This window comes from Antechinus flavipes, chromosome 2 (genome assembly GCF_016432865.1).
Source record: "Antechinus flavipes isolate AdamAnt ecotype Samford, QLD, Australia chromosome 2, AdamAnt_v2, whole genome shotgun sequence".
NCBI lineage: Eukaryota > Metazoa > Chordata > Mammalia > Dasyuromorphia > Dasyuridae > Antechinus > Antechinus flavipes.
In genome coordinates, this window is record NC_067399.1 from 145,883,346 (window position 1) to 145,908,957 (window position 25,612).

The following is a 25,612-nucleotide window of genomic DNA, read 5'->3' on the forward strand; positions in this document are numbered from 1 at the left end:
AATAGGACCTGGAAATCCACTATGAGAGTGGACATGCAAAATATAAGTCTTATCTGGATACTTTTTCACTTGTTCTTGAAGTTCCTTAAAGAGCTATTCTTTGTACCACACCTACTGACTAGACCGAATCAGATATTATATTTATATCTCCTGGATAATAAGAGCTAGAATGATTGCATATAATTCATTCTTCTGAGTGGATTGAAAAGGAGTTCTGACTATTTATATAGTTAAGTCACGAGAATATACAGCACAAATGTTAACATTTGGATGCATCTGTAAAGATAGTTGGTCCTTTAAGAGGAATTTTAGAAACCTTTTCTTCAAGAATCCATCGCCAATTATGTAATAGTCTAGTTATCATTAATGGAGACCTGTGTGTAAAATTTGAAGCTGTGGCCAATAAAATTTGCCACTCTGGGATGGTTTCACACCACACATTAATTTGTGCATTAGTATAAAAGGTGTATATCTTGTCAGGTCTTATCCCAGATAATTGTACTGCTTGCTTAATGGCCTGTAATAAAATTCTAGCCACAAGCACTGGGTAAGGAGTAAGGCTTTGTTCTGGTTGTATTGGGAGGGTCACCCACTCTATCACACTGTCTCCTTGATGAAGGACTGTTGTGGGTGCCCCTTGTGTGGCAAAAACTGATATTTCCAAGGGTTTATGAGTGACTCTTTCAATCACATTGGATAAAGCCAGTTCAACTTCTCTCAAAGCCTCTTGAGCTTCTTTTGTAAGCTGGCGTGGTGAGTTTAAAGAACTATCTCCCCTTAAAATGTTATATAACAGTTGCAATTGATAGGTAGTCAAGCCTAACACTAGACACATCCATTGGATATCTCCTGTCAATTTCTGAAAGTCATTTAAGGTGTTTAGCTTCTCTGTTCTTAAGGAAAGTTTTTGTACTGTAAGTGCCTTAGGGTATACTTCAAATCCTAAATATTGAAAAGGAGCTTGTCTTTGAATTTTTTCTGACGCTATATACAATTTGTAGTTCCTTAGTGTTTCTGTGGTCTTTTGTAGACATGCTTCTAACATTTGTTCCTCAGGCGCACATCCCAACATATCATCCATGTAATGTTATAATATTATTTTTGGAAATGCTTTTCTTACTGCATTTTGAGAGCAGCAGCTATATGCATTTGGCACATAGTAGGACTATTTTTCATTCTGGCAAAATTGTCCATTCATATCTTTTATAAGGCTCAGCTAAGTTAACACTGGACACTGAAAAGGCAAATCTTTTCATATGCTCCTTATCCAGAGGGATAGAATAGAAACAATCCTTAATTTCTATAACCCAAAGAGGCCAATTTCTAGGCAATTGAGTAGGAGATCAAAGTCCAGGCTAAAGAGTTCCCATAGTTTCCATCTGTTCATCTTTCTTAAATCAGTGAGCATCCTCCATTTTCCAGATTTCTTTCTTACAACAAATACTGCGGAATTCCAAGGACTTAGAGAAGGTTGTAAGCGTCCTTGGTCAAGTTGCCCCTGTACTATATCAAATAAGGCCTGAATTTTATCGCTACCTAAGGGCACCTGTGTCTACCTATCCTTCTAATAGTAGGCCATTTATATAGATAGTGAGCATAGGTCAGTCAACTGTCACAGCTGCTGTCCAGTATATTCCTGGATTTTATTGCTTAGAGTCAAAATCTGGGCAATTATCACAAGTCTGACTGTCTATTGGGAGTATGTATCAGTAAACCTGATGCTACTACTTCTCCTGGGTAATAAGTCACACATTGTCTACCTGTATTACTGACTGGGACATTATCTACACATTCCCCAGTTTCCCACATCATTGTGTGGATGGACACTGTTTTGTAAGCACTCTCAGGAGGTGAAATGGTCAAGCCTACTGTGCCTGGAGGCAAGGGATCCATAGGCTGAAGAGGAACAGATTTCACCTCTCCAGGGGATATCTCAGTTGCCCTAGCTGCATACAACTCTATTCTCCCCAATTGTAATCCCTTTCTCCCATCAGATGGCTTCCTGGCTGATTGGTCATGTTTGGATACTGAACTTCTAGGCACTCTCTAGGCCAATGGTAGCATTGGCTGCCATCATGTCCCAAGTGTTTTTTGCCTTGGGCCCTGGAGCTGTGCCACATCATTGTGTGGATGGACACTGTTTTGTAAGCACTCTCAGGAGGTGAAATGGTCAAGCCTACTGTGCCTGGAGGCAAAGGATCAGGATCCCTGGATCCCTGTTCTATCTACACTAGTGTATCGGTTTTCCATTGGATAGGAACAGGTGAAAGTGTTGGCAGGCCTTCAACAGCAGCCCTGCTTAAAAAAACAAAGTACTAATTTTTAACCTTAATTGTTGTAAAATGTCTCTTCCACACACATTGATGGGGATTCTTTCAACTATAAAAGGAGTTAAAAACTCCTGTTTCACCTTCAAAAATCCATCTCAAAAGGGTAGCACTAACTTCAGCTGCTATTGATCCTCCTACTCCAGACATGTAGGTATCTGTCTTAATCTTTGGCCAGTGACTGGGCCAGTTGGCACCTCTAATGACTGTACGATCTGCACCTGTGTCTACCTATCCTTCTAATAGTAGGCCATTTATATAGATAGTGAGCATAGGTCAGTCAACTGTCACAGCTGCTGTCCAGTATATTCCTGGATTTTATTGCTTAGAGTCAAAATCTGGGCAATTATCACAAGTCTGACTGTCTATTGGGAGTATGTATCAGTAAACCTGATGCTACTACTTCTCCTGGGTAATAAGTCACACATTGTCTACCTGTATTACTGACTGGGACATTATCTACACATTCCCCAGTTTCCCACATCATTGTGTGGATGGACACTGTTTTGTAAGCACTCTCAGGAGGTGAAATGGTCAAGCCTACTGTGCCTGGAGGCAAGGGATCCATAGGCTGAAGAGGAACAGATTTCACCTCTCCAGGGGATATCTCAGTTGCCCTAGCTGCATACAACTCTATTCTCCCCAATTGTAATCCCTTTCTCCCATCAGATGGCTTCCTGGCTGATTGGTCATGTTTGGATACTGAACTTCTAGGCACTCTCTAGGCCAATGGTAGCATTGGCTGCCATCATGTCCCAAGTGTTTTTTGCCTTGGGCCCTGGAGCTGTGCCTCTTATTCCATTTCCCTGGATCAGTCTATATTCTGAGGCCCAATGGAAGCCTCTGTTGCATTTTGAACATGGAGTACTGGGTCTTGTTCTCCCACCCTATTTTCTCACTCTGTCTCTATGCCAACATTGAGCTTTCAGATGCCCTACTTTACCACATTGAAAGCACTGATGAGTCTCTCTGAAGTCCCTTGCGAAAAGGGACTGTCTTCCCATGTTCAAATCTTGTGAAGTCTGAATCATATCCTGGCTATAAAAGGCATTTGTGCCCACTGTGGCACAGCGTCTTATGATCTCCTCTAAAGGAGCATCCTTGCACAGTCCTAGTATATTTTTCTGCAAACCTCATTAGCATTTTCTTTAGCAAGATGCCTTATCATAATGTCTGTTACTGCATTTTTACCAATAGTTTGTATGACAGCTGTCTGCAAACGTCCCACAAAATCAGCAAAGGGTTCATTTGGCCCTTGTGCAATTTTTGCCTCACCCTTGTTGTTTTAACCAGGGAGAGAAGTCCACGCTTTGATAGTAGCAGCAGCAATTTGCTCATATGCTGCTATGGGATAATTAATCTGTGCTGAAATGTCTGCATAAGAACCTACACCTGTTAGTTGGTCACAGGTGATTGGAGTATTAACTCCACTATGACTTTTGTTGGGCTTGTATCCTATAGAGCTCACTATATTCAGAAAGCCACAACCAGTTTTGTCCAGGTTCTAGGCATATCCTTGCTATAGATTTCCAGTCCATAGGGGTTAAGACTTCATAAGCCAAATTCTACTATAACATCTTAACATAAGCTGATGTAGCCCCATAAAGAGTGCAAGCCTTTTTCAGGTCTTTGAGGATTTTTATATCAAAAGGAGAGTCTCTTCTACTTTCTTGGCCTGAAGAGTTAAACTGTTTAGTCACAGGATACATTTCTATTTTCAAATAAGCTAAATCTTGCCCTTCTTCTGTGGCTTTAAGTACTGCCTTTTGTAATCTAGTCATAGGAGGGGATGGTTGCTGGGGGGGAAGTGCTGGTGGTGTCACTGCCCTTCCCACTACTCCTCCTCCCTCCATCCTGGAAGGTGGAGTTGATGGGGGCATGTTAAGAATCTGCTTCATAGGTGGAGTTGAAGCTGCCTTGTGAGAGTGACAATCACCAGGTCCTTGAATCTCACTTAATTCCTCATGCCCTCTGATCATATTCGCATTAACCTGTCCTTTGTCTTCCTCTTTTTCCTCACAATTCCTCATCTGACTGTTCTTAAAACTTTTCTTTTTTTAAAAAAAACTTGCAGGATTCTTTAAGGCCAATTGTATTATGTTGTATGTATACATTGTTTCCTTGGAAATTGAATCAGGACCTTTATCATTGTAGTATTCACATAGTTGATCTCCTACTAGAGACAATTATTTGTCCCTCTATCTTCTTCCTTTAAGAACCAAGGAAACGTGCATTCTAATGTACCCAAGAGTCCAGCAATCTGCTCCCAAGTTACAAGTAAGCCTTGTCCCTGAATCAACTTAAGTATGCTTTCTATAATGCCCCCTCAGGGTGTGGGGGTTGGGACTGGGGATGGAGGAGAATCTTTTCATAATATCTGCCCCATTTCAGCTAAAAAAGGTTACTAGTTTAGCCCTTAACAAAGTAAGTTTCCTGTTTGTCCATTAAAATACTCACCCTATTTCCTGGTCACCAGGGATTTCTTCAGTGAAATCAGGGTCCTTGTTCCACACGTTGGGCACCAAATTTGAGGACCGAATTAGCACCCTGGATGCCTTAGAATCAGCCAGAGTCAGGATAAGCAAAAGTCCTTTTGGTCTTATTCTTGGTTTTTAGGGGTAGAAGTGAAGGGGATGGATACAAGATCTCCACGACCTCCCTTCTCATCTACCGCCAAAGCAACTCTGGCTTGTCTTATTACCCTCCCTAATTCTTCCCACAATTCTTTGTATATACCAAAAGGTTGAACCAGCACAGAATAGTGGGAAGGGCCATTTTCCAAGCATATGCTAATAGAGTATTGTCCAATCGGTAGTTAGCCTTAAGTGCTCAGTTGTCCAACTTCAGTGCATCAACTCAGATTTTCGGTCCTTTACAATCATGTTTTTCAAGAAAGTCCATTAATCCTTAGATTGTCTCTCCTGGATCTATTTTCCATGTCAGTTGTTTTTCCAAGGAGATATTTTACATTGTCTTCTATTTTTTCATTTTTTTTATTTTGCTTGACTAATTCTTCACATCTAATTGAATCATTTATTTCCATTTGTTCAGTTCTAACTTTTAGTGATTTCCTTCAGGTACCTTTTTTAGTTCTTTTTATATTTGACCAATTGAATTTTTAAATAAGTTGTTTTGTTCTATGGATTCTTTTTTTCCCATTTCACAAATGCTATTTTTTAAGGAGTTATTTTCTTTTTCATTTCACAAATTCTGTTTTTGGGGGATTGTTTTCTTTTTTCATTTTGTCAAATTTATTTTGTAAGGATGCTTTTTCCATTTCACTAAATCTATTTTATAAGGAGTTTTCTTCAGATAATTTCTGTGTTTCCTTTTCCAAACCTACTTGCAAAGTTCTCATTTCCTTTCCCCATTTTTCTTCTAGCTCTCTTTTAAGATTCTTTTAAATTTCTTCCAAGAGAGTCTTTTGATATGGGAGCCAATTAATATCACCCTTTTGGGCTTCATCTGGAGACAATCTTTTAGTGACTGCAGGGTTTGAAATCTGAACAACACTTTTTCATTATGAGTCCTTTGGAATTGTCTTGATCATTAAATTGATCACAGTAGCCACAGCTGATCATCATTACAACAATGTTCTTACTATGCACAATGATCTCCTGGTTCTTCTGACTTTATTTTGCATCAATTTATGTAGGTCTTACCATGTTTTTTTTTTCTCTGAAGCCACTTCCCTCATAATTTCCTGTAGCACAATAATACTCTATCATATGCCACAATGTGGTCAGCCATTCCCCAATTGATGAGCATCCTTTCAATTTCCAGGTTTGCCACCATAAAAAGCAGCTATAAATATTTTGTAGACAAAGGTTGTTTTTCTTTTTCTTTGATCTCTTTCAGGTACAAGCCTAATAGTGGTGCTGCTGGATCAAGAAATATGCACAGTTTCATAGCCCTTTGGGCCTAGTTCTAGATTGTTCTCCAGAATTGTTAGACCAGTTCACTACTCTACCAACAATGCATTAATGTACTTACTTTCCCTGATTTATCTATGGCACCTTTTAGCACAATGTAGTTTCCCTGATGATCTCTTTCAATTAGATCTCATTTAAATTGTTTTTACTTTGTGATTATGATTATCACCTTCTTCATTTCCACTGAAACATAATGACTCTGATTCAGCCTTTCATTTCAACTTTGTGTGTGTCTGTATATAACATATTGTTGGATTCTGCTAATCCATTCTGCTATCTTTTCTATTCTATGGGTTATGGTCCCTAGCTGTATTTTTTCTCATTTTGAGTCAAAATCTGCTTCCCTACAACATCCCGTCATAGCTCTCTGTTTCTATCCCCATTGTTATCCTCCCCCTAACTAATCTCATCTTCCAAAAAATAAAAAGGAGTCCCTCATGAAAAGATTAACTACTAGTGTATTATATTTGTAATAACTCAGTGTGCATATGACCTAAAATAGATTTAAAAAATTAGGTATTGCTCAGCTTGGCAATTGTCTTCCCTCTTTACTCAGAAAAAAAAAAAAATAAAGATAATTCTTAGCCTGAGTGTTATTGTGATTCAAAAACCTTTCAAGGTGGAGAAAGGATAAATAAAACCTGGATCTGAGATTTATTTGAATGAAAAAACAGCACTTGGCTCATTTTTCAAGAAATGTTTTTTAAATCACTACCATGTGGGGGAATTATCAAGATAAATAATAATAAGTAATGTTCTCATCTTTACACAGATAAAAAATAAATGTAAATGTTGTCAATGCATGGGGCAACAAGGGATGAGAAACCACCCTCAATTTAGGAACCAAGAAAGATTTCAGGGTGTCACTTTAACTGAAAATTGAAGGGAGGAGGGCATTTCAGGCCTTGAGAGGGAATGTTTTCAGGTGGGAACAACCAGGACAGTTGATTGGTAACTGAATCTCTGTACATCCTAAGACCTAAGAAAAAATGTTTTGATTTTATAAATATTAAAAAATATTCACTCAGCATCCTGCTAGTTAGGCTTCCTGTCGCTACCCAGAGTCAGCTCTCTGGGTCTTATTGGCTATTCGTTCTTAAGAATCACCTAACCTGGCTTTCTTAATCATTGTCACAGAATCTCAAAGTTGGAAGTTGGAAGCTGGAAGGTACTAGAGAACATGCATTCCAACCCATGCCTTATACCATACTCAAGTATATATCTAGCTACATCAAATACATACATCTACATCTAGTTGTCCACTACCTTCCTATCAATTCAACTTAAGAATAATTCTAATTATCCCCCTCTCCCCATCCCCAATATCAAGCTGAAATTTGTCTCTTTTCAATGTCTACCTATTGTTCCTAGCGTGACCTTCTTGGCTCAAGTAGAACAGATGTGTTCACCTTTTCAAATAATTAGTGACAACAATCTTGTCCCCCTTGGGTCCTCTCCCTTCCTAACATTATTTTGAGAACCAGAGAAGACTGGTTACAGCGCTTACAATACTACCGCTATTATTATTCCTGCTCTATTGAGGAAAGTAGGAGAGAAGAGATAGTCCACAGCATCTTGCTGAATAGCCTTTCTGGAGGCTGTCTGAGAAACCCTTTCTTCCCAAGGTCAGAAGGCAGGCACAGGGAAGGCTTCCTTAGATTTTTAAGGGACTAGAGTTGGCAATAACTTAAAAAACCAGAGATAATCTCCTAATAAAGGGATGGGAAAGGTCACCAGCCCAAAGAGGATTTGGGAAGGACAGGAACCGATCTACCTGGTTTATCTCAAGTCACTGCTGGGTGAAGAAGGACCCCAGGAAGGTAGTGTCTGATGCTCCGAGCATTCTCCGGGGACTGGCACTAGAGGGCACCCGAGAGCCACACCCTGCGCCCGGGCCTGGCGCACCTGGGCTCCCTTTCTTTTCCACGAAGGAGCCTCCCTTCGGGCTCAGGGCCCTCTGGGGCGCAAGCGTCAGACTGCGGCGGGAACGGAGGGAGGACCTTTTCACGTTTAGCTCCGTGACTCTCTAAGCTGGAAGCGAGTGACACTGTTAAAGTGGGGCTACCGCCCAGGCTGGCTCCCCAGGCCGGGAGGTCGGACCCGACTGGGCCGGGCCCTCCCTTGGCAGACTTCCTAGCCTTCGCAGGGGCTGTTCCTCCTTCCCTCCCCAGCTCCACCTGAAAAGCTAAGGGCCACTTCCGCATGAGGCCTTTCTGGTCCCCAGTTTCCAGGGCTGCTCCCCAAAAGCCAAGTAGGTAGCTGCCTTTCCGGGTTTGTTGAAAAGCCTTCTCTCCCCAGGAGGAAGGAAGCTCCCCTGGGGCAGTCAGTTCTGCTTTTGTCTTAGAATTCCCAGTGGAAAGAAGTGCTCGGCACTTAATACTTAATAACTTTGCTCACTTAATTGAAATTAAGGGCAGGGAATGTTTCATCTTTGCTCCAGTGCCTCAAGTTGCCATTAGGCAGTCGGCCTTTAAAGTGTGTTGGTATATATGGCAGGCCTTTAATAAGTGCTTGTGTAATCGAACTGAGTTGCTGCTTTCCAAGGCCCCCAGATTATTTTACTTGGTCCTTGAGACTTACCCAATACATAGTCACTACGCCGAAGCAGGCCCTTAAGGAGGCCCAGAGCACCAACCCTTCATTTATTGGGTTAGTAAATCCTCTTCACTAAACTCTGACCCCAACTTTGTAAACCCAACCAATGCCCCAAGTGTCATCATCTTTATTTGCATTTGGCAAGAGGGAAATGCAAAGGCAAAGCAAGTCTGACCCTGAGGAAGGGCTTTTCTTCTTGTGATAATTTCGGCTTCCTTCAGAATTTTCTAGCCCACTACCTACGTCGATACCATTGGCTTGAGTCCCTCCTACTTCTCAGTTCATCACTCCCCTCCTCAAAAACTTTCACTGCCTGCCAAAAAAAGATGTTTAATGAGTCTAATGAGCTTGGTATTTGATGCTTCCTACAATCTGGCCCGTTTTCATCTCATATTCCCTTTTGCCCCAACCAAACTCTCACTCTTCCTCTTACATGTCCTTCCATTCTTCCATCTTATGGCATTCTCTTGTGGAGGGGGAATGACCTATCAAAGTAGACTTGCCTTAGAAATATGTATCTGGAGCTGCTACAATCTTTTGAGCTGTTGGGAGACTCATCTGGAATAATGTGTGTGAACCTGTTGAGGTTCAGATGGGACCCCAAAAGATTGGGGGTCACAGACCGGTGTCGAGAGGTACCTCAAAAGAATTTGCAGGCTTGAACCCATATCCAAGTCAGGGGGCAAAGTTTATTGTAATTGTATCGTCAATTGAAGTAGGCTAAAGTCCAAAAGAATTTAGCGAAGAACCAAAAGAAAGAAGACAGATTTATCCAGTTCTTCAGGTGGCTGATAGGCTAATTTCATGGCCCAGAGTTAGAATTGAGGAGTAGTCTATTCACTACAGTCTCAGGAACTTGGTTATCACTGACCAGCAGATCTTGTATCTCTTCAATCAGTGATGTTTGTTGACAGATTGTTAGAACAATAAGCATTCTAAGGTCAAAGTCCTCGGGATCAATAGTATATCTTCCCTAAAATCTAAGGGAAGAAATATTATTACACTCCTAGCCCAGAAGACTTTTACAATCATTGACAGATAGATTGCCAGACAAATAGCACTCCAAGGTCAGGGGGACCTCGGGTTCACCTATTCCAAAGCCAGAAGATTTTAGAATCATTGACAGATTGTTAGAAGCACCCCAAGCTCAAGGGGAGACCTCCCTACTGCTCTCTCCCTTAGAAGCTATATTTCATCAAACCTTAAAAACAAATACCCACTGGTATCCCCTACCTGCTTTAAGCTGTTCTCAAAAAAAAAAACTTCTTTTCTATCCCATTTACTTCCTTGTTCATTTCTGCAATGCATGGAAATGGGATTTTTTTTTTTTTTTTTGGTGAAGAAAATATCTTTAATCTTGAAAGAAATAATGAGAAAAAAATCATGAATGAATTTTCAGACCTAAATTTGTATTATAAAGAAATAGTCACCAAAACAGACTTTTTTGCAGAAAGATTTCTCTTAACAAAAAAGATGGCAAAACTAGAAGTTCATCTGGCCAGAAGTTATGTGTGACCAACAACTTATAGCATATGCCATAACAGAATTTTAGACCCAGTATAAGGTAGAGGAGACATAAAAGGTTAAATAAATAATTTTGACGACAAAAAGAGTTTTTAAATAAAACAATCAATGATGATAGGTTAATAAGAGACACAATGGAGTGGGGAAATTTTCTATCAAGTATTGCAGATGGAGCCATGATCAATTTATGTGTACTGGATTCAAATATTAATGGAAATAGCAATTTTAAATTTGGGGATTTTTAATAGTTTTTTTATGTTTCAAAATGCAGTGGGATTACTTTCTAGTCCATGCTAGAGATATCCCAAATATATCTCATCACTCATCTTGAAAAATAGGATGTACTAGGCAAGTCAAACCACCATATGACTACTATCTCCCCTCAGACTCTGATAGAGACCCTGAACTCAAGAACCCTGGAAACAGCAACGTCTCGCATTTTAGCCCCTACCACTATGGGGTTAATCACTGTAAAGAAGAAGCCCACCACCAGCAACAACTACTGACCAAAAGCCACAAGTGGGCAGATAAACCCCAAGAACCACGGGAGTGGTGGCACCCCCTGCCCCCATACCATGATCTCGCTCCTCCCCCAGTTCTCATAGCTGTGGGAGGAAGGGGCCAGTCCACCCCCTTACTACCAACTCACTGACAGACACAAGACAAGTAGAACAGCCCCAGAGAGCCAGGAGGCAGCCTGAGCGACCACCCTCCTTGGCTACCATCTCCCTTCAAGTCCCAGAGGAGCTCTCCAAGCCCTGAAGCCCAGAGCCTTGGGAACAGTCAAGCTTCCAGACCAGCCATCATCCTAGGAAGCAGCTCCCTTGGAGAGCCACCTGGCAAAGACTCCTACAGGTGCTACAATCCAGCTAATGAACATCCAGGAAGGAAAAAACATTATTGCCCCTGAAGTCCTTGACACTGTTCAATGCATTATTTAACACCAAAAGTGATATGGTTTTATCAGTGGAAAAGACATCAAAGAAGAGACATTGCCCTTTGCTTTGCAGCCATGCCCTAAGGACCCCGGGGACGTTGCCTCCGAGTTATTTCTGAAACCTTCTGTGTGTTGGCTCCTTTATCACAAAATGAGAGCGGGGACTATCAGGTTTCTGCTTTAGCCCCAGTGCTTAGCCGTAGTGTTTTGCATTAACAAGTAACTTTTTTTTTTCATTCATGAGAGGTTTCCCCTTTGAAATACAGTTTTGTAGATAGGGGCAGAAATAGGAAAAGTTGTGAAATACTGAAGAACAAAAAAGCAATCTAAAGATTACCTGATCTGAGAAATTTAAAGGTAATGTTGAGAAGTCCTGATCCCTAGAACTAGTTGGGTAACTATGAGACAAATGTATGTTACCTAGTTATGATATAGATGGCAAGAAAGTGAATTCTGGTTTATTGCTGTGAGACAGAAGCGTCATGTCCATGGAGAGACTCGGCTTTTAGGAGCACTCGCTCCATCTCAGAAGAAAATGAGTCCTTTGCAATTTTCAGATAAATAAACTGAAACTATTTGAAGTTGCTCCAAATCATTATTGATCAGAGAAATGCACCTTAAAACAACTCTGAGATGCCACTGCACACCTGTCAGATTGACTGAGATGACAGGAAAAGAAAATGCCGAATGTTGGAGGGGAAAATCAGGACACTGATACATTGTTGGTGGAACTCAACTGATAGAAACCCTGAACTCAAGTGCTGATGCTGAGTGAAACGAGCAGGGCCAGGAGATCCTTATATACTTCAACAACAATACTCTATGATGATCAGTTCTGATGGATGTGGCCTTCTTCCACAATGAAGTGAGCAAACCAGTTCCAGTTGTTCAGTGATGAAGAGAGCCAGCTACACCCAGAGAGAGGAATGTGGGAAATGTGTGGATCATAACCTTTTTTGTTGTTTGCTTTCCTTTTGTTTTCTTTCTCATTTTCTTTCCTTTTTGATTTGATTTTTCTTGTGCAGCATGATCATTATGGAAATATGTACAGAAGAATTGCACATATTTAACATATATAGGATTGCTTACCATCTGGGGGAGTGGATGGAAGAAGGAAGGGAGAAAAAATTTGGAACACAAGGTTTTACAAGGACGAATGTTGAAAATTATTATGAATGTTTTGAAAATAAAAAGCTTAAAAAATATATCCTATTCCTACACAGCAGAGATATAAAAACTCTAAAAAGAACCCAAGGATGCTAGCCTGTCAATGGTTTTATCTAGAATCAGTCAACAGGAGGAGCAGTGCTACAGCATGTCAGACAAAGATGGAGGAGGCGCGTAACAAGACTGTGGCTGGTCCAAAAATAGTCAGTATTGTTGAATTCGATTGAAAACAGTGCCCATTCCCAGGGAGTTAGAGAGCCTAGCCCAAGGGGTCACATTTGCCCTGGTGGGGCACCTTCTCTACCTCAGCCGCCGGTCGCTGGAGCCCGACCTCATCTCTCAGTCGGTGTCGCCGCTTGTTCCGTGGCGCGGTTGTGTCTGACTGACCGCAGCACGCCAGCACTGTCCGTGGGGTTTTCTTGTCCAGTTTGCCATTTTCTTCTCAAGTGAATCAAGATAAAGCGACTTGCCCAGTTCACCCAGTTAAGGCCCGGGGCTGACTTCAAACTCAGGACTTGTTGACTCCAAGCCCATTGGGGGCCTGCTCCCCGAGGCTGACGGATCAGTGCAATGGTGTGCACACCACCATGACATGGGTTTCATGTCATGTCTCATGCAGCCAGATGAAGCAGAGAACAGAGTTGGGCCTGGAATGAAGAAAACAAGCTGGAATCTGGCCTTGGGAATCAGCGGTGTGACCCTGGGTACATCACTTAGCTCGTCTGCCTCAGCTCCCTTACCTATAAAATGGGAGTAACAGCAGCCGGATTGTTGAATTAAATGAGAGAGACGTGTGACGTGCTCGTTAGGGAGCCTGGCACACAGGTATTTAATAAACCCTCGTTCCCTTTCCCCTCCCATCATATAATCATACTTGGAAAAGCGAGTTCTCAAGGTTTGGTATTACACACTGGTCTCAGGGGTACCTATGTCAAGTTCGGGGCACCCGGGGACTTAAGGAAGCCTGGGACTTCTGAGGAGGGGAGTCACCACGGCCTTTTCAGGGCTGCAGCGGTAGCCTGCTCTGCGGCCACACCCCAGGAGAGCCAGAGGTAAACTGGAGGGAGGGTAATGGACAGAACCAGGTGTCCAGCCCACGCACGGGAGGCCTGACCCGGCAGGATGGGCAACGGTTGTGAAAGTAGCTGAAAAAGTTGCTGGGAAGTCATCATCCCACCAGGTCCCTGGTCCCCTTCAAAAATGAAGACCTAACATTTTCCATTGTAATCTTTGCCCCCATGTTTGTCACCAGGATTTGTTACACTTGTGAAGTCTGTGTCAATTCGGAAAGTTCCTAGCAGAGAACCCCAAGGATCTTCTTGGCACTCAGCATTTTTATTAAATTTAAATTGATTTACATCAAAGGCATAGGAGGAGCTGCTTTTGCCGGGAGTCAGCTAGAATTCCCAACTCAATCCTAGGGGCGGTGCTTGCCGGAGGAAAGGGGTGAGAAACGAGAGGTTTGTTTCTTTTGCCCCGTCCAGAGAAAGGCAGGATCATATATTCAGAGCTGGACGGGACCTCGGTGGTTATCTTAGTTCAACTCAATTTTAGAAATAACAAAACAGACCAGGAGAAATAGTGACTTACTTACCCTAGGAAGGTCACAGACAGTAAGCAGCAGAGGGATGATCTGAACCCAAACCCTCAGGCTCCAAATCCATCCCACTCTGCAGGGGACCCTGCCCGTTATTCCCTCCTAACTTTTTTACCCCAGTCCCTTTCAGAAATAATTGTAAACCCAAACATATCCTCAATGTCTCTAGCTCAGGCTTTCTCTGGCCTTAATTCCTGGCTTCCAGAGACCCCCACAGGAACACTGGATATGCAGGTATTAGTAGGAAAGACATAATGGAGCTGAATGTAAATAACTAAGGGTATTTGCAGCTTTTGTCAAGGTGAAAATTGAGGAGGCCCTTTGTAAACAAACACCATTGTGTTTTCACATGCACACCAATCTTTCAATGTGCCCTCAAACTCTTATTTCTGAGTAAAACAGACCCCCTCACCCCAGGAGGAGTGCTCTTCTGGGATCACTCAGTCCAGAAGGGATGACCCTGGGCCTTCTAAGTGGCTATGAGCCCAGCCGATCTGCCCACTTTGCCAGCCCCAATGGCTGCCCACTGCCAAACCTACAACACTGTCCCGCTCTGTTCCTTCCATTAGTGACCCTGGACTATCCATTGTTCTTCTCAGGACTTGCATCCTCCAGCAGACCCCAAAGGGGCGCACACACCCTGTTTTCTCTGTTGAGGCAAATCAGACACAATCACCAGACTACTTGAATTAAATTCTCCATTTATTTTGTCCTCTTACAAAATCCAACAGGATCATTGTGCTCATGATTGTGGAGGGGCGAGGGTGGAAAAGGGGTCTTCCCTCTCCCTTTAAAAGTGTCATTTCAAACCGGGAGTACTCCTTGAGCAGTGGCCCATGAGTGTCATGGGGAATCAGACCAGAAAAAGCATCACCCCCCTTAACCGTCCCTCTGGTGAGGCTCAGGGAGTAGTCCATGGAGGCAGTCCTGACAGTCAGGATGAAGATCCACGAGAGAGAGAGAGGAACCAAAGCTCGGAATGGCATGGGGAGCACTGGGGCTTGGGAGAACCGCCATGGCCCCGCTTGGCCTCTCACATGGCGCGAGAAGCTAACCGCCCATGGAATACTTAGGCTGTGCCCGGGGCGGATGCAGGACCAACCTGGGCTGTCTTGAGCAGCAGAGCTGAGGAAATCTGTACCAGAGAGGTCCAGATGCTCCTTTTGTCCAGGCAAGATGGGTACTGGGAAGCCCCCAGGCCCCGAGTTTTCTTACTCTAATAAAGAGCCTCTTCTTGAGCCTCTGACCCTAAGAGAATACATGACTCTAGGTCTGAAACAATGCAAGAAGCCGGCGCTGACCTGTCAGCTCAGCCAGAGAGCCTCTCCTCTTAGCACATGGGGCTGTGTTAGTGGAGCTCTTCAGGCCCAGTGGAGCCTTTTGGATCTGGACCCCTGGCCTTGGCTTTCCTCTAACTTGTTTCAGGTCCTGTCCTCCCTTCTCCTCCCCCACCAAAAAAGGCAACACAAAATTCTCATGGCAGCCATTACACCCTCGGCCTCCAAGGGCTGCCCGGGGATTCGGAATATGACCTTCAAAATGGATATCTCTCTCAAAGGCAACCCTCATGGCCTGGGTGATTCCTTGTTTATAAACCAACGCACAAGCTCCTCACGGGTAAAAAGTAGCAGCCATGTATCACAAAACTCAATCTACCTTCTCTGGCTTTTCCAAGGCAGGAAGGCCAAAACTCCAGGGATTAAGAAAAGAAATCAGGGAAAGAAGAAATGGGGAGTGTGGAACAGGATTATGAAGCTGACATCCCTCCTGGCTGGGCTGCAAGACGAGACTCCCAAAGTCGGTAAGTGATTTTGTTCAGATGGCAAAGGCAAGACAAGAGAGGCTCTGGGGTGGATTTGTGGAGGGGAGCACTGAAACCCTAGGAGCATCCCTGTCAAGGTGATAGGTGCTCAAAGGCACTGGTCCCCAGCTGCCTCTGAAAAGAATTGTCTGAAACTAAGGCAGCTCAAGATTACGTTAGGGAGGCTGGAGAGAGAGAGAGAGAGAGAGAGAGAGAGAGAGAGAGAGAGAGAGAGAGAATAGACACACACACAGAGACTGTGTGTGTATGTGGGAGACACAGAGACAGACAAGAGAGAACAGAAAGAAAGAAAGTGAAAAGAGACAAAAAGAAGAGAGAAAGAGAAGAGAAAGAAGAGAGAGAAGAGACAGAGAGGAGAGACAGACAGACAGATAGATACAAAGATTGTGTATACATGTGAGAGACAGAAACAGAGAGAAGAGAGAGAGAGAAAAGGAGGGATGAAGAGCTCAAGGGAGAGCTAGGGGAAGGGAAAGGGAGAGCAAGATGGAGGGGGGAGAGAATATGTACCCCAGATGCAGCAAGACACTTCAGGAGGTTACAACAAGTACAGGTGGACAGAGGTGGAAGCAAGAGACAGGGATGGGAAACTAGTTTAAGGCATGTGAATGACTGGATGACTGAGCCAAATCTAAGCTTCCTGTCAGCTGCCATGGGCCATGTGGCTAAGGTCTGGATATAGTGTTAGGTATTAACAGTAAGCTGAGTCTCTAAGAAGTTGTGTCCAGCTCCCAACCCACTCAGACTGGTTTATTTCAGGCTTAGCCCCAGGTCTGGACTTGAGGGCCGGAGGCAGTAACGTGGGAGTCTTCATCATTACTTTGGAAAACCTGAGGAAGAGAGGGAGGGAGGCCAGGATGGGTATAAGGCAGCCCTTGGGATCTCACACTGACCCAAAATGTACCCCATTTCTTCTTAGGGTTCCTTCCAAACTTCACGAGCCCTAGGACCAACCAGGTCTTCTTCAGAATCTAAAGAATACAAATTATTTGAAAGCCCCAAAGCCTGATAATCGAGGATCTATGTCAGGACCAATTTCACCAGGTATCTGTCCCATTTCTCATTGAGGGACAATCCGGCCAGCCGGGGTACAGAAAGGAGGCTCACTGCTTAAGCTAGCCGAGCCATCCTAGAAGCCCCTTCAGATGCACCTGGCAGCTGAAACAATTAGTTTTCCCTTTCTCTCATCCAAAAATGCAAGACTGCAGGTGATTCGAAGGCAACGGACAACAAAGGACAGGGGTTCCAGATATTGAGGCAGGAGGGCCGGCTCCCCCAGGCTGCAGGCTCCTGCTCCTCCCCGTGTTCAGTCTTGGCTTAGAAAGTGGAAAGGGAGGAGAAGGGGCAGATGGGGATGAGCCTGGGCATGGGCTGTGATGAGGAAAACCCCATTCCCTAACTTGTTTCAACAAAGACATCCCTAGGGAATGAGGGAGGATGCCTGAGGTGGGGAGACAGGATGCGAGGTTGGGAACCAACTCCATCCCAGCTAAGAAGAGGAGGTCTCTGAAGCCTGCGACTTCTCACGCAGTGAGACAGGCAAAAAATTCAGTCCCCGAAAAGAGATCTGTGGGTGTGGGTGTGTCTGTGTGCAAACATACATACATATGTATGTGTGTGTATATATATGTGTATAAAAGCCTTGTGAGGCAAACCTGAAACACTTTCTCTTTAAATAATAACAATGGTTATTATTATTATAATAAAAACCACAAACCAGTCGTCTGGGCTAACGTACTCAGTGAGTGACTACCCCGCGTCCCCGTGGTCCTCAGTAGAAGCTGCTGAATATCTGGGTGGAACCCTGGCACCTCCTGACCAAAGCTCCGGCAGAGAGCAGCCCAGAACCAGCGAGCGCCCGGGCAAGGCCGGCATCCAGGCTGAGCCTTCCCCTCTCACTAGCCCCCGTTCTCAGCAGTGGCCAGACTGGACCACCCAGCTGGTGATCCTCCACAAGGCTTCCTACACCTCCTGCCTGCAGGTGCCTCCTTCCACGCGATCTCGTCGCCAAACCCTGAGGTGCCTCTAAATGAACTTGAAGCACTTGGTCTTGTCATGGGGCAGGCGGGTCTTGAAGAGCACGGAGTCCACCCTAAACTGTGTGTACAGCAGAGGCATGTAGCCGTACACCTTGACAAAGAAGTTGATGCACTTGTGCCGCTCGTGGAAATGGGAGTCATCGTGGGACAGCGCCTGGGGGCACCCTGGGCATCGGAATGTCCAGCGGGAAGTCACCTGGGACAAAAGAAGAGATTACAGATTCCAGGTTAGACCGCCCCTCCTCACCGGTTTTCTTCCAGTGCCTTTTCCCATCCTGGATGCTCTCTGGTAGGGTCTGCCAAGGGGCGGGCGCTGCCCCTTGACAGCACAGTCAGGCGAGGACCCAAGTCAGACAGCCTGCTCCGAGTCCTGGGTCTGTCCCTTGCTTGCGGGGCTTAGCACACGGGAGGTGCCAACTGCAATCCGAGAGGCAGCGGACAGCCCACGCCAGGACTTGGGAGTTCAGGGTCAGCACGTCCCGCCAGGACAACCCTGACCAGGTCCAGTATCTCGGGCTCTGGGACAACCTGTCAGAAATAGAAGCTGGGGAGAAGGAGCCTGCCCATCCCCAAGGGATCACAAGGCCCTCCAAACACATACAAACCCAGTTCTCTGATATTTCTGGAGCACTTTGGAAATTTCTTTCAAAAGCCTTCTCCCCAATGACCTCAGAATGGAAGTGCTACTACTATCCCTCTCCCTATTCCACAGATAAAACCCAAGTTTCTCCTGCCTTTGTTCACCCTTCTTTTCACTGCCTCTCACCTCAGTTTCTTTCTTTATCCATAAGCTAACAGTCTCCTCAATCCAGCACCAGGATCTGTGGAAGCCGACTTTGCAGGCTAACAATGTTACAAGGTATTAACTTTTCACTTACAAAGCTCCGGAACATTTGATTCTCCCATAGCTAAAAAGTGTTCTATAAAAGCAGGCCATCATCATCATCATTTCTGCTAGCCAACAAGGTCACTTTCTCGAGAGCCTGCTGCAAGGGGCCAAATCCAGCGGCTCGCTTCTGATTTGGAAATCGGCTGGGCTGCCTGCCTCTGCAGAAAACCTCCTTCTGGGAGTTCACCTCCAAACTCAGCAGCAGCTTACATAAGAACCCCCCAGCCCAAGCTATCAGTGAGCTGTGGGGGGCTTCACTGGCTCCCCTGCAGTTCCCTCAATTAGAAAAGGAACCCCAGCACTGAAGAACAACCTCAAGTACACAATGCGTCCATCCTGCCTTTCCTTCTCCGCCTGCCTCTCTAAATATTGCATCCTGAATAGCCAGCATTTAACCAGAGGCAAAAAGCTATTCAATGCACACGACCCCGCTAGACCCAAAAAGCTCTTTAGATGAGTAGTTTTCCCCGGAGATTCTGGGATCACTGTCCGTTTCCAGGAAACGTGAGGCTGTTTAGTTTAACAATAGTTTGTACAATTCTTAGCTGATGAAGGGAGTGACAGGAAAGATGCCGTCAGTCCATCACGCTCCTCTTCCCTTTTCTAGCAACCTATTCCTTGCTCAAAATCAGTCCTTTCTTTTTAGGCTTCCTGTTTGAGTCATCTGATGCTCCATCCTAGGGCCCTTTTAGGCTATTAACTGCTAAAGTTTTAATGAAAGTAGCCATTGTAGCAACAGTCCGACTAGGTAACACTGGCCCCATACCTCAGATGGAAGGCTATGGCAAAGAAGAGAGGAAGGCAGCCCAGCTGGGAAAGACCTAATCTCATCACTTTGAGACAAAGTATGCTGTGAAAAAAGAGACAAAAGCTAAGAACTACCTGATACCTGGCACTGGAATGGAAGGGAAAGGGCTGACTTCTGGTGCTCTCACTCATTACTAGGGACAGGATGTGAGATGTCTCACTACAGCCGTGCTGCAGAGCCGGCACCTCCTTCTCTCTCTGAAATCAGTCTGGTTATAAACAAACACATGCCTTCAGCAAGTTCCTCAATTTCTTCATATTTAAAACAGGCCTAAAAATATCTGCCCCTATCTACCAATGGATAAGAAGTCCAGGAAGCACTTTGTAAACTGCAAAGAAAGCACTATTACATCTTTCTAATAACAAGCCCCATCCCCATTCATATTCACATTTTAAGGCTTACAAAGTACATGACTTAATAACACTCACGTGAGATAAAATAGTACAAGTGTCATTATCTCCATCATAGAGACAGAAAGTCCTCAAGAATCACATAAGCCACTTCTGAATAGATTTCTCAACAGAGATAGATGGGCTAACACATGAAAAAAGAAGAGAACAAACATTTATACGGCACCCGCTATGTGCCAGGCATTGGGCTAAGTGCTTTACAAATACTGTCTCATACAATCCTCACAACAACGCTGGGAGGTAAATGCTGTTATGATCCCCATCTTACCGATGGAGTTAAATGACTTGGCAAGAGTCACATAATTACCAAGTGTCTGAAACTGGGTCTGAACTCAGCTCTTCCTGGCCAGGCAAATGCAAAACAGAAGACATTTTAAAGATGCAGCACATTTACACATTACACATTTGTGTCCTTGAAGAGGGCTATGAATGATCACAGGGATACTAGGGTGCGCAGGAGTAGATGAAGCCCTGGATTTGGGGTCAGGCCAGACCTGGAACCAAATCCCAGCTTGGACCATTGTTACTTGTTTCTCCCTCTTCACCTCCCAGAACTGTCATGAGCCTAACTTGAGCATACTTTACACATGGCAGCTAATATTCCCCCACAACTGCCACAGACATCCAGTGGAGAGGGGTGACAAACAGGCATGAAGGGATTATGACAAATCTTGCAATTCAATGGTCACACTGATTTTCTAGCCTATTACTCAGCAATGGGAGTAGCTGAATGATATCTCCTTCACTAGGTTATTTTTATTGTCATAGTGAAGCTTCAGTAGTCTGTCTTCTTTTTCCCCTTCTGATTTCACAATTATCATGCAATCATGAAAAGAAGAAAAATTCTTATTTAACTAAACTTTTCATTTTATAAATACTTAAAATTTTTTGGAAAATTTTACTTTTTATGAGCTCATTAATATTCATTAACAATGAATGTTAACCTAATTTGCTTGATTCTTATATTGAAATGGTAAGCTGAAATTCCTTTTGTAAAAAAATCCATATAAATCCATCAATACTTGGAGCCAAACCCTGGGCCAAGTTATTATGACACAAAAAAGCATGGTGAGCCATTATCTTTTAAACCATTAGGAAAATTTTCCTAGGTTGTGTGTATATATCAGGGCCAAAGCCCAGAAATTAGTCTTATAAGGAAAAAACAAAGAAAGTAATGAAAAGGGCAGTATTATTATATCAGCCATTTTCTTATTTTTCCAGTAAGGAATTTTGCCTCCAAATAAAGTAAAAAGTAAAAGGCTACTATTCACATGCTCACATCAGGTCTACGAGGGCACTTTGAAATTTTCACTTTTCAAGGGAAAGATTCTGGTAACCCCACAGGAAACGAAGTGTTAACTACACGGTGTGGGGCCAGGAGACAAGAACCCATTGATGGATTCTATCATGGTACACGTACATATATCCATTTACATTACAGCTAAGCACAGAATCATGGCATCAATCTGAGTCTACATCCCAACACAGGGTTGTAAAAACAGAAATCAATATCTAAATTTGACAAGAATGAAGGTTAGGGGAGCAAGCCATGGCGAGAATACGGACGTGTGCTTGAGAGGGGAGGTCTAGGACACCATGCTGAAGCTGTTCTCAGGCTTAGAGAAGGACGCAACCACAAGGGACCAACTGCTGCGCCCAAGCTCCTCGTTCAGTCTGACCCAGGCAGAGAACTGAAATTCTACTTACCTAGAAATCCTGTTCTGCCACTGAAATAACCCCAATACTATAAATCAGCTCTCTTTATAGTGAAGTGAAAAACAATGTTAGCTTAGCATCAGCCTTAGGATTCAATATTTATGTCTGCTTGTATAAGAAAATACTGACTTAGCTTGGGCTCCTTTTTGGAAATGTGAGCTACAGGAGATATATATGTGCACTGACTTAGGGGGCATAATACATTGATTTAGGACAGAACTTACAACAGCTGGCACTTAACCACGCTTAAAAGTTTGCAAAGAGCTTTATGTAAATTATCTCATGTTAGTCTCACAATGACCTCATGAGATGGGTGCTAATGTGGTTTTTGTTATTATTATTATTATATTATCTCCTTTTTCTAGATGAGGAAAACTGAAGCCAACAGAGGTCAAGGAACATATTCAGGGTGGAAAAGCCAGTAAGCATCTGAGGAGAGATTTCAGCTCAAGTCTTCCTGATTCCAAGTTTGGTGCACTGTTCACTGCACTACCTTGCTGCTTTGAACTAACAGGAATGAATACTCTTGATTAGAAGTATACGCATGGACCCTCTTCAACAATGAGATGCACCAAATCAGTTCCATTTGTTCAACAATGAAGAGAACCAGCTACACCCAGGAAAGAACTATGGGAAATGAGTGTGAACCACAACACAACATCTCCACTCCCTCTGTTTTTGTCGGCTTGCATTTTTGATTTCTTTCTCAGGTTATTTTTACCTTATTTCTAAGTCCGATTTTTCTTATGCAGCAAAATAACTGTATGGATAGTCTATCTGCCATCTGGGAAAGGGGATGGAGGGGAAGGAGGAGAAAAGTTGGAACAGAAAGTTTTGCAAGGGTCAATGCTGTACCCATGCATATATATATCTTGTAAATAAAAGGCTATTTAAAAAAAAAGCATACACACGACACTTATCAATCTGCAGATTTTTCTACTCTAAAGAGGAGACAGGCTACTTAGTCTTCCTTTAATTGAGATGCAGGTAACTCTCAAGACTATAAATTACAGATACTCTGTAATCTGCCTGGGTGAAAGGAGTACCCATGTTGCCAAAATCATAAGCCCCTGATGTGCCAACATGGAAAGAGGCAACTTAGTAGGGAAGCAACTAACCAGACAGGACAGTAAATCCAGGGCAAAAATTCATATTAGAAAGTCCAAGAGGGAGGAGGTCACAGGCTCCAAAGTCTAATCTCAAAGACATGACCTTTGGGAACTCTTAGGTAATAAGCATGGCATGCTGAAAAGGAATATTCAAAGCCAAGAGACTTTGCCCAGCCTCATACACTGAACAATGAGGCTGAGGCTTTCACAAACAAGAAACTTTTTACTGTTCATGAGTCTCTGGGACTGCAGTAGTCCACTGACTCCAGCCAAACTTTTTTCAAACTTTTGTTTTACCAGCTACTACATGATAAATGGGAAAGACTGGAGTCACCAAGATCATCATTTAAATAAATTTCACTGGTTAGTAGTATACTATAAAACTAATGTTTGGGGAAGCAGATGTGATGATAGCTAATAGAGGGAATAAAGAAAAAGAGCATCAATTGAAGCTACAAAGAGGTTGCAATAGAAGAAATTGCCCACTCTTCCAATTTTCTAAAAACAAAATCAGTCATGCCATTCTGGGAAATGCATCACAGGCTACTACCTCAAGCCTGATATCTGTACTCTCTGCTTCCCATGTGAAAAGTCCTTCCTTGAAAACTTGGGCTTTATAAGGCTAGTCAAACCCCTGGATTACCCCTTTCTAGGATGGCTCATCTGGAGATGCTCTGGACATCACAAGTTACTTTTTCCCCAGAATAAAACTGCACCAAATTTAATGAGGGCCTGTGTACACCATGTTAGAAGCATGATAGCTTTATCTTCTTCAGCAGTGTTTTATAACTAGAAGGAAGATGAAGGAAGGAAAGAAGGAGAAATAATGAAAGACTGACAGAATGAACACGGAAGTGTCCAAAAAACCTGCAGTCACTGCAATCTTGGGCATAATCTCCCCACCCTCTGCCTTCATTCTCCAAGAATTTCTGATAATTTATTAGATGAATCAAGAGAGAGCTAAAGCCTGACAACCCCCGAGTCTGCTAAGAGGCAGGAATCAGAAAGACCATCAGGAAAGTAAGGAGAATGCCAGGGACAGAGTCAGGAGGAATCAGGTTTAAATGCCCTACAGTCCTGCCATTGACTAGCTCTGTCACTTCCCTCTCAGAGTCTCAGATCTCCCATCTAAAAGGGGACAATAATATCTGTACTGCCCACCATGGGGAGTCACTGCAAATAGCAAATTAGATAACACATATAGTATGGGACAATTTTAAAAGCACCATAATAAACATCAAATATTGTTATGAATACAAAAAAAAAATCGAACAATTTTTAAAAGTGATAAAGAAATAGGAAAAATCCTAGAGGAATATGGCAATAGAGCAACAAGATATTTAAGGACATAGCTTTTCAATGGAGCGCACAGAGTTATATCTTTGTGAGGTCAAGAAAAGCCAGATGTTCCCCTTAGGTTGACAACTTACCCACCCATTCACATGAAATGTTAGCTTACTCTTCCTTCATTCAATATGGAATTAAAAGCCAATCTTCCTCATAACTGGCCAGAAATGATAACCAGCTATGAGTGAGTTGTTTTTGCAAGACTGGACTAAAAATCAACATCAGGCCAAGTTGCCTAACTTTTGAGACAGCCAAGAGGACATCTACGGGGACCACTCATACATCTGTCCTGTGGTTCTTTTTCAGAATGTCTCACCTTGATGGGGGGTTTCCGGGTGATGTGAGAGACGAGGAAGTTCATGGCAATATCCTCACAGTTGATATACTCATCCACCATGTCCCGGATGGCCTGGGGCATCACATAGGAGTACAGGTAGGCATAATACTATTGGGGAACAAATTAAAGACTCCTTAAGAGATTATGCAACTACAAAATAAACCCACAAAAGTCATCAGCATTCTTATATATCACTAACAAAACCCAACAGTTAGAGTTACAAAAAGAAATTCCATTTAAAGTAACTACTGATGGTATAAAATATTTAGGAATTTATCTGCCAAGGGAAAATCAGAAACTTTATGAGCAAAACTACAAAACACTTTCCACACAAATTAAGTCTGATCTAAGCAACTGGAAAAATATTAAATGCACTTGGATAGGGCGAGCAAATATAATAAAAATGACAATACTACCTAAACTAATCTATTTATTTAGCGCTATATCAATCAGACTCAAAAAACTATTTTAATGACCTAGAAAAAAAATAACAACAAAGTTCATATGGAAAAACAAAAGGTCAAGAATTTCAAGGGAATTAATGAAAAAAAAAATCAAATGAAGGTGGCCTAGCTGTACCAGATCTAAAATTATATTATAAAGCAGCAGTTACTAAAACCATCTGGTATTGGCTAAGAAATAGACTAGTTGATCAACAGAATAGGTTAGGTTCAAAGGACAAAACAGCCAATAACTTTAATAATCTAGTGTTTGACAAACCCAAAGACCCCAGTTTTTGGGATAAGAACGCATTATTTGACAAAAATTGCTGGGAAAATTGGAAATTAGGATGGCAGAAACTAGGGATTGACCCACACTTAACACCATATACCAAGATAAGGTCAAAATGGGTTCATGACCTAGGCATAAAGAACAAGATTATAAATAAATTGGAAGAGCATAGGATAGTTTACCTCTCAAACCTGTGGAAGAGGAAGGAATTTATGACCAAAGAAGAACTAGAGATCACTATTGACTACAAAATAGAAAATTTTGATTATACCAAACTGAAAAGTTTTTGTACAAACAAAACTAATTCAGACAAGATTAGAAGGG

The 25,612-nt window shown here is 43.0% G+C and overlaps 1 protein-coding gene across 2 annotated transcripts in view; it reads right to left on the reverse strand.

The window, feature by feature from the left end:
- Nucleotides 1-14,763: 14,763 nt before the first annotated feature.
- Nucleotides 14,764-25,612, reverse strand: part of EXTL3 (exostosin like glycosyltransferase 3) — a 90,749-nt gene continuing 79,900 nt past the window's right edge. For both annotated transcript variants that reach the window (XM_051975743.1, XM_051975744.1), the window contains 2 exons: nt 24,536-24,664; nt 14,764-18,136 (listed from right to left, as the gene is read on the reverse strand). In XM_051975743.1, coding sequence (XP_051831703.1) covers nt 17,927-18,136; nt 24,536-24,664 — 339 coding nt within the window. In that variant the 3' untranslated portion in view covers nt 14,764-17,926. The remainder of the gene's footprint in view (nt 18,137-24,535; nt 24,665-25,612) is intronic.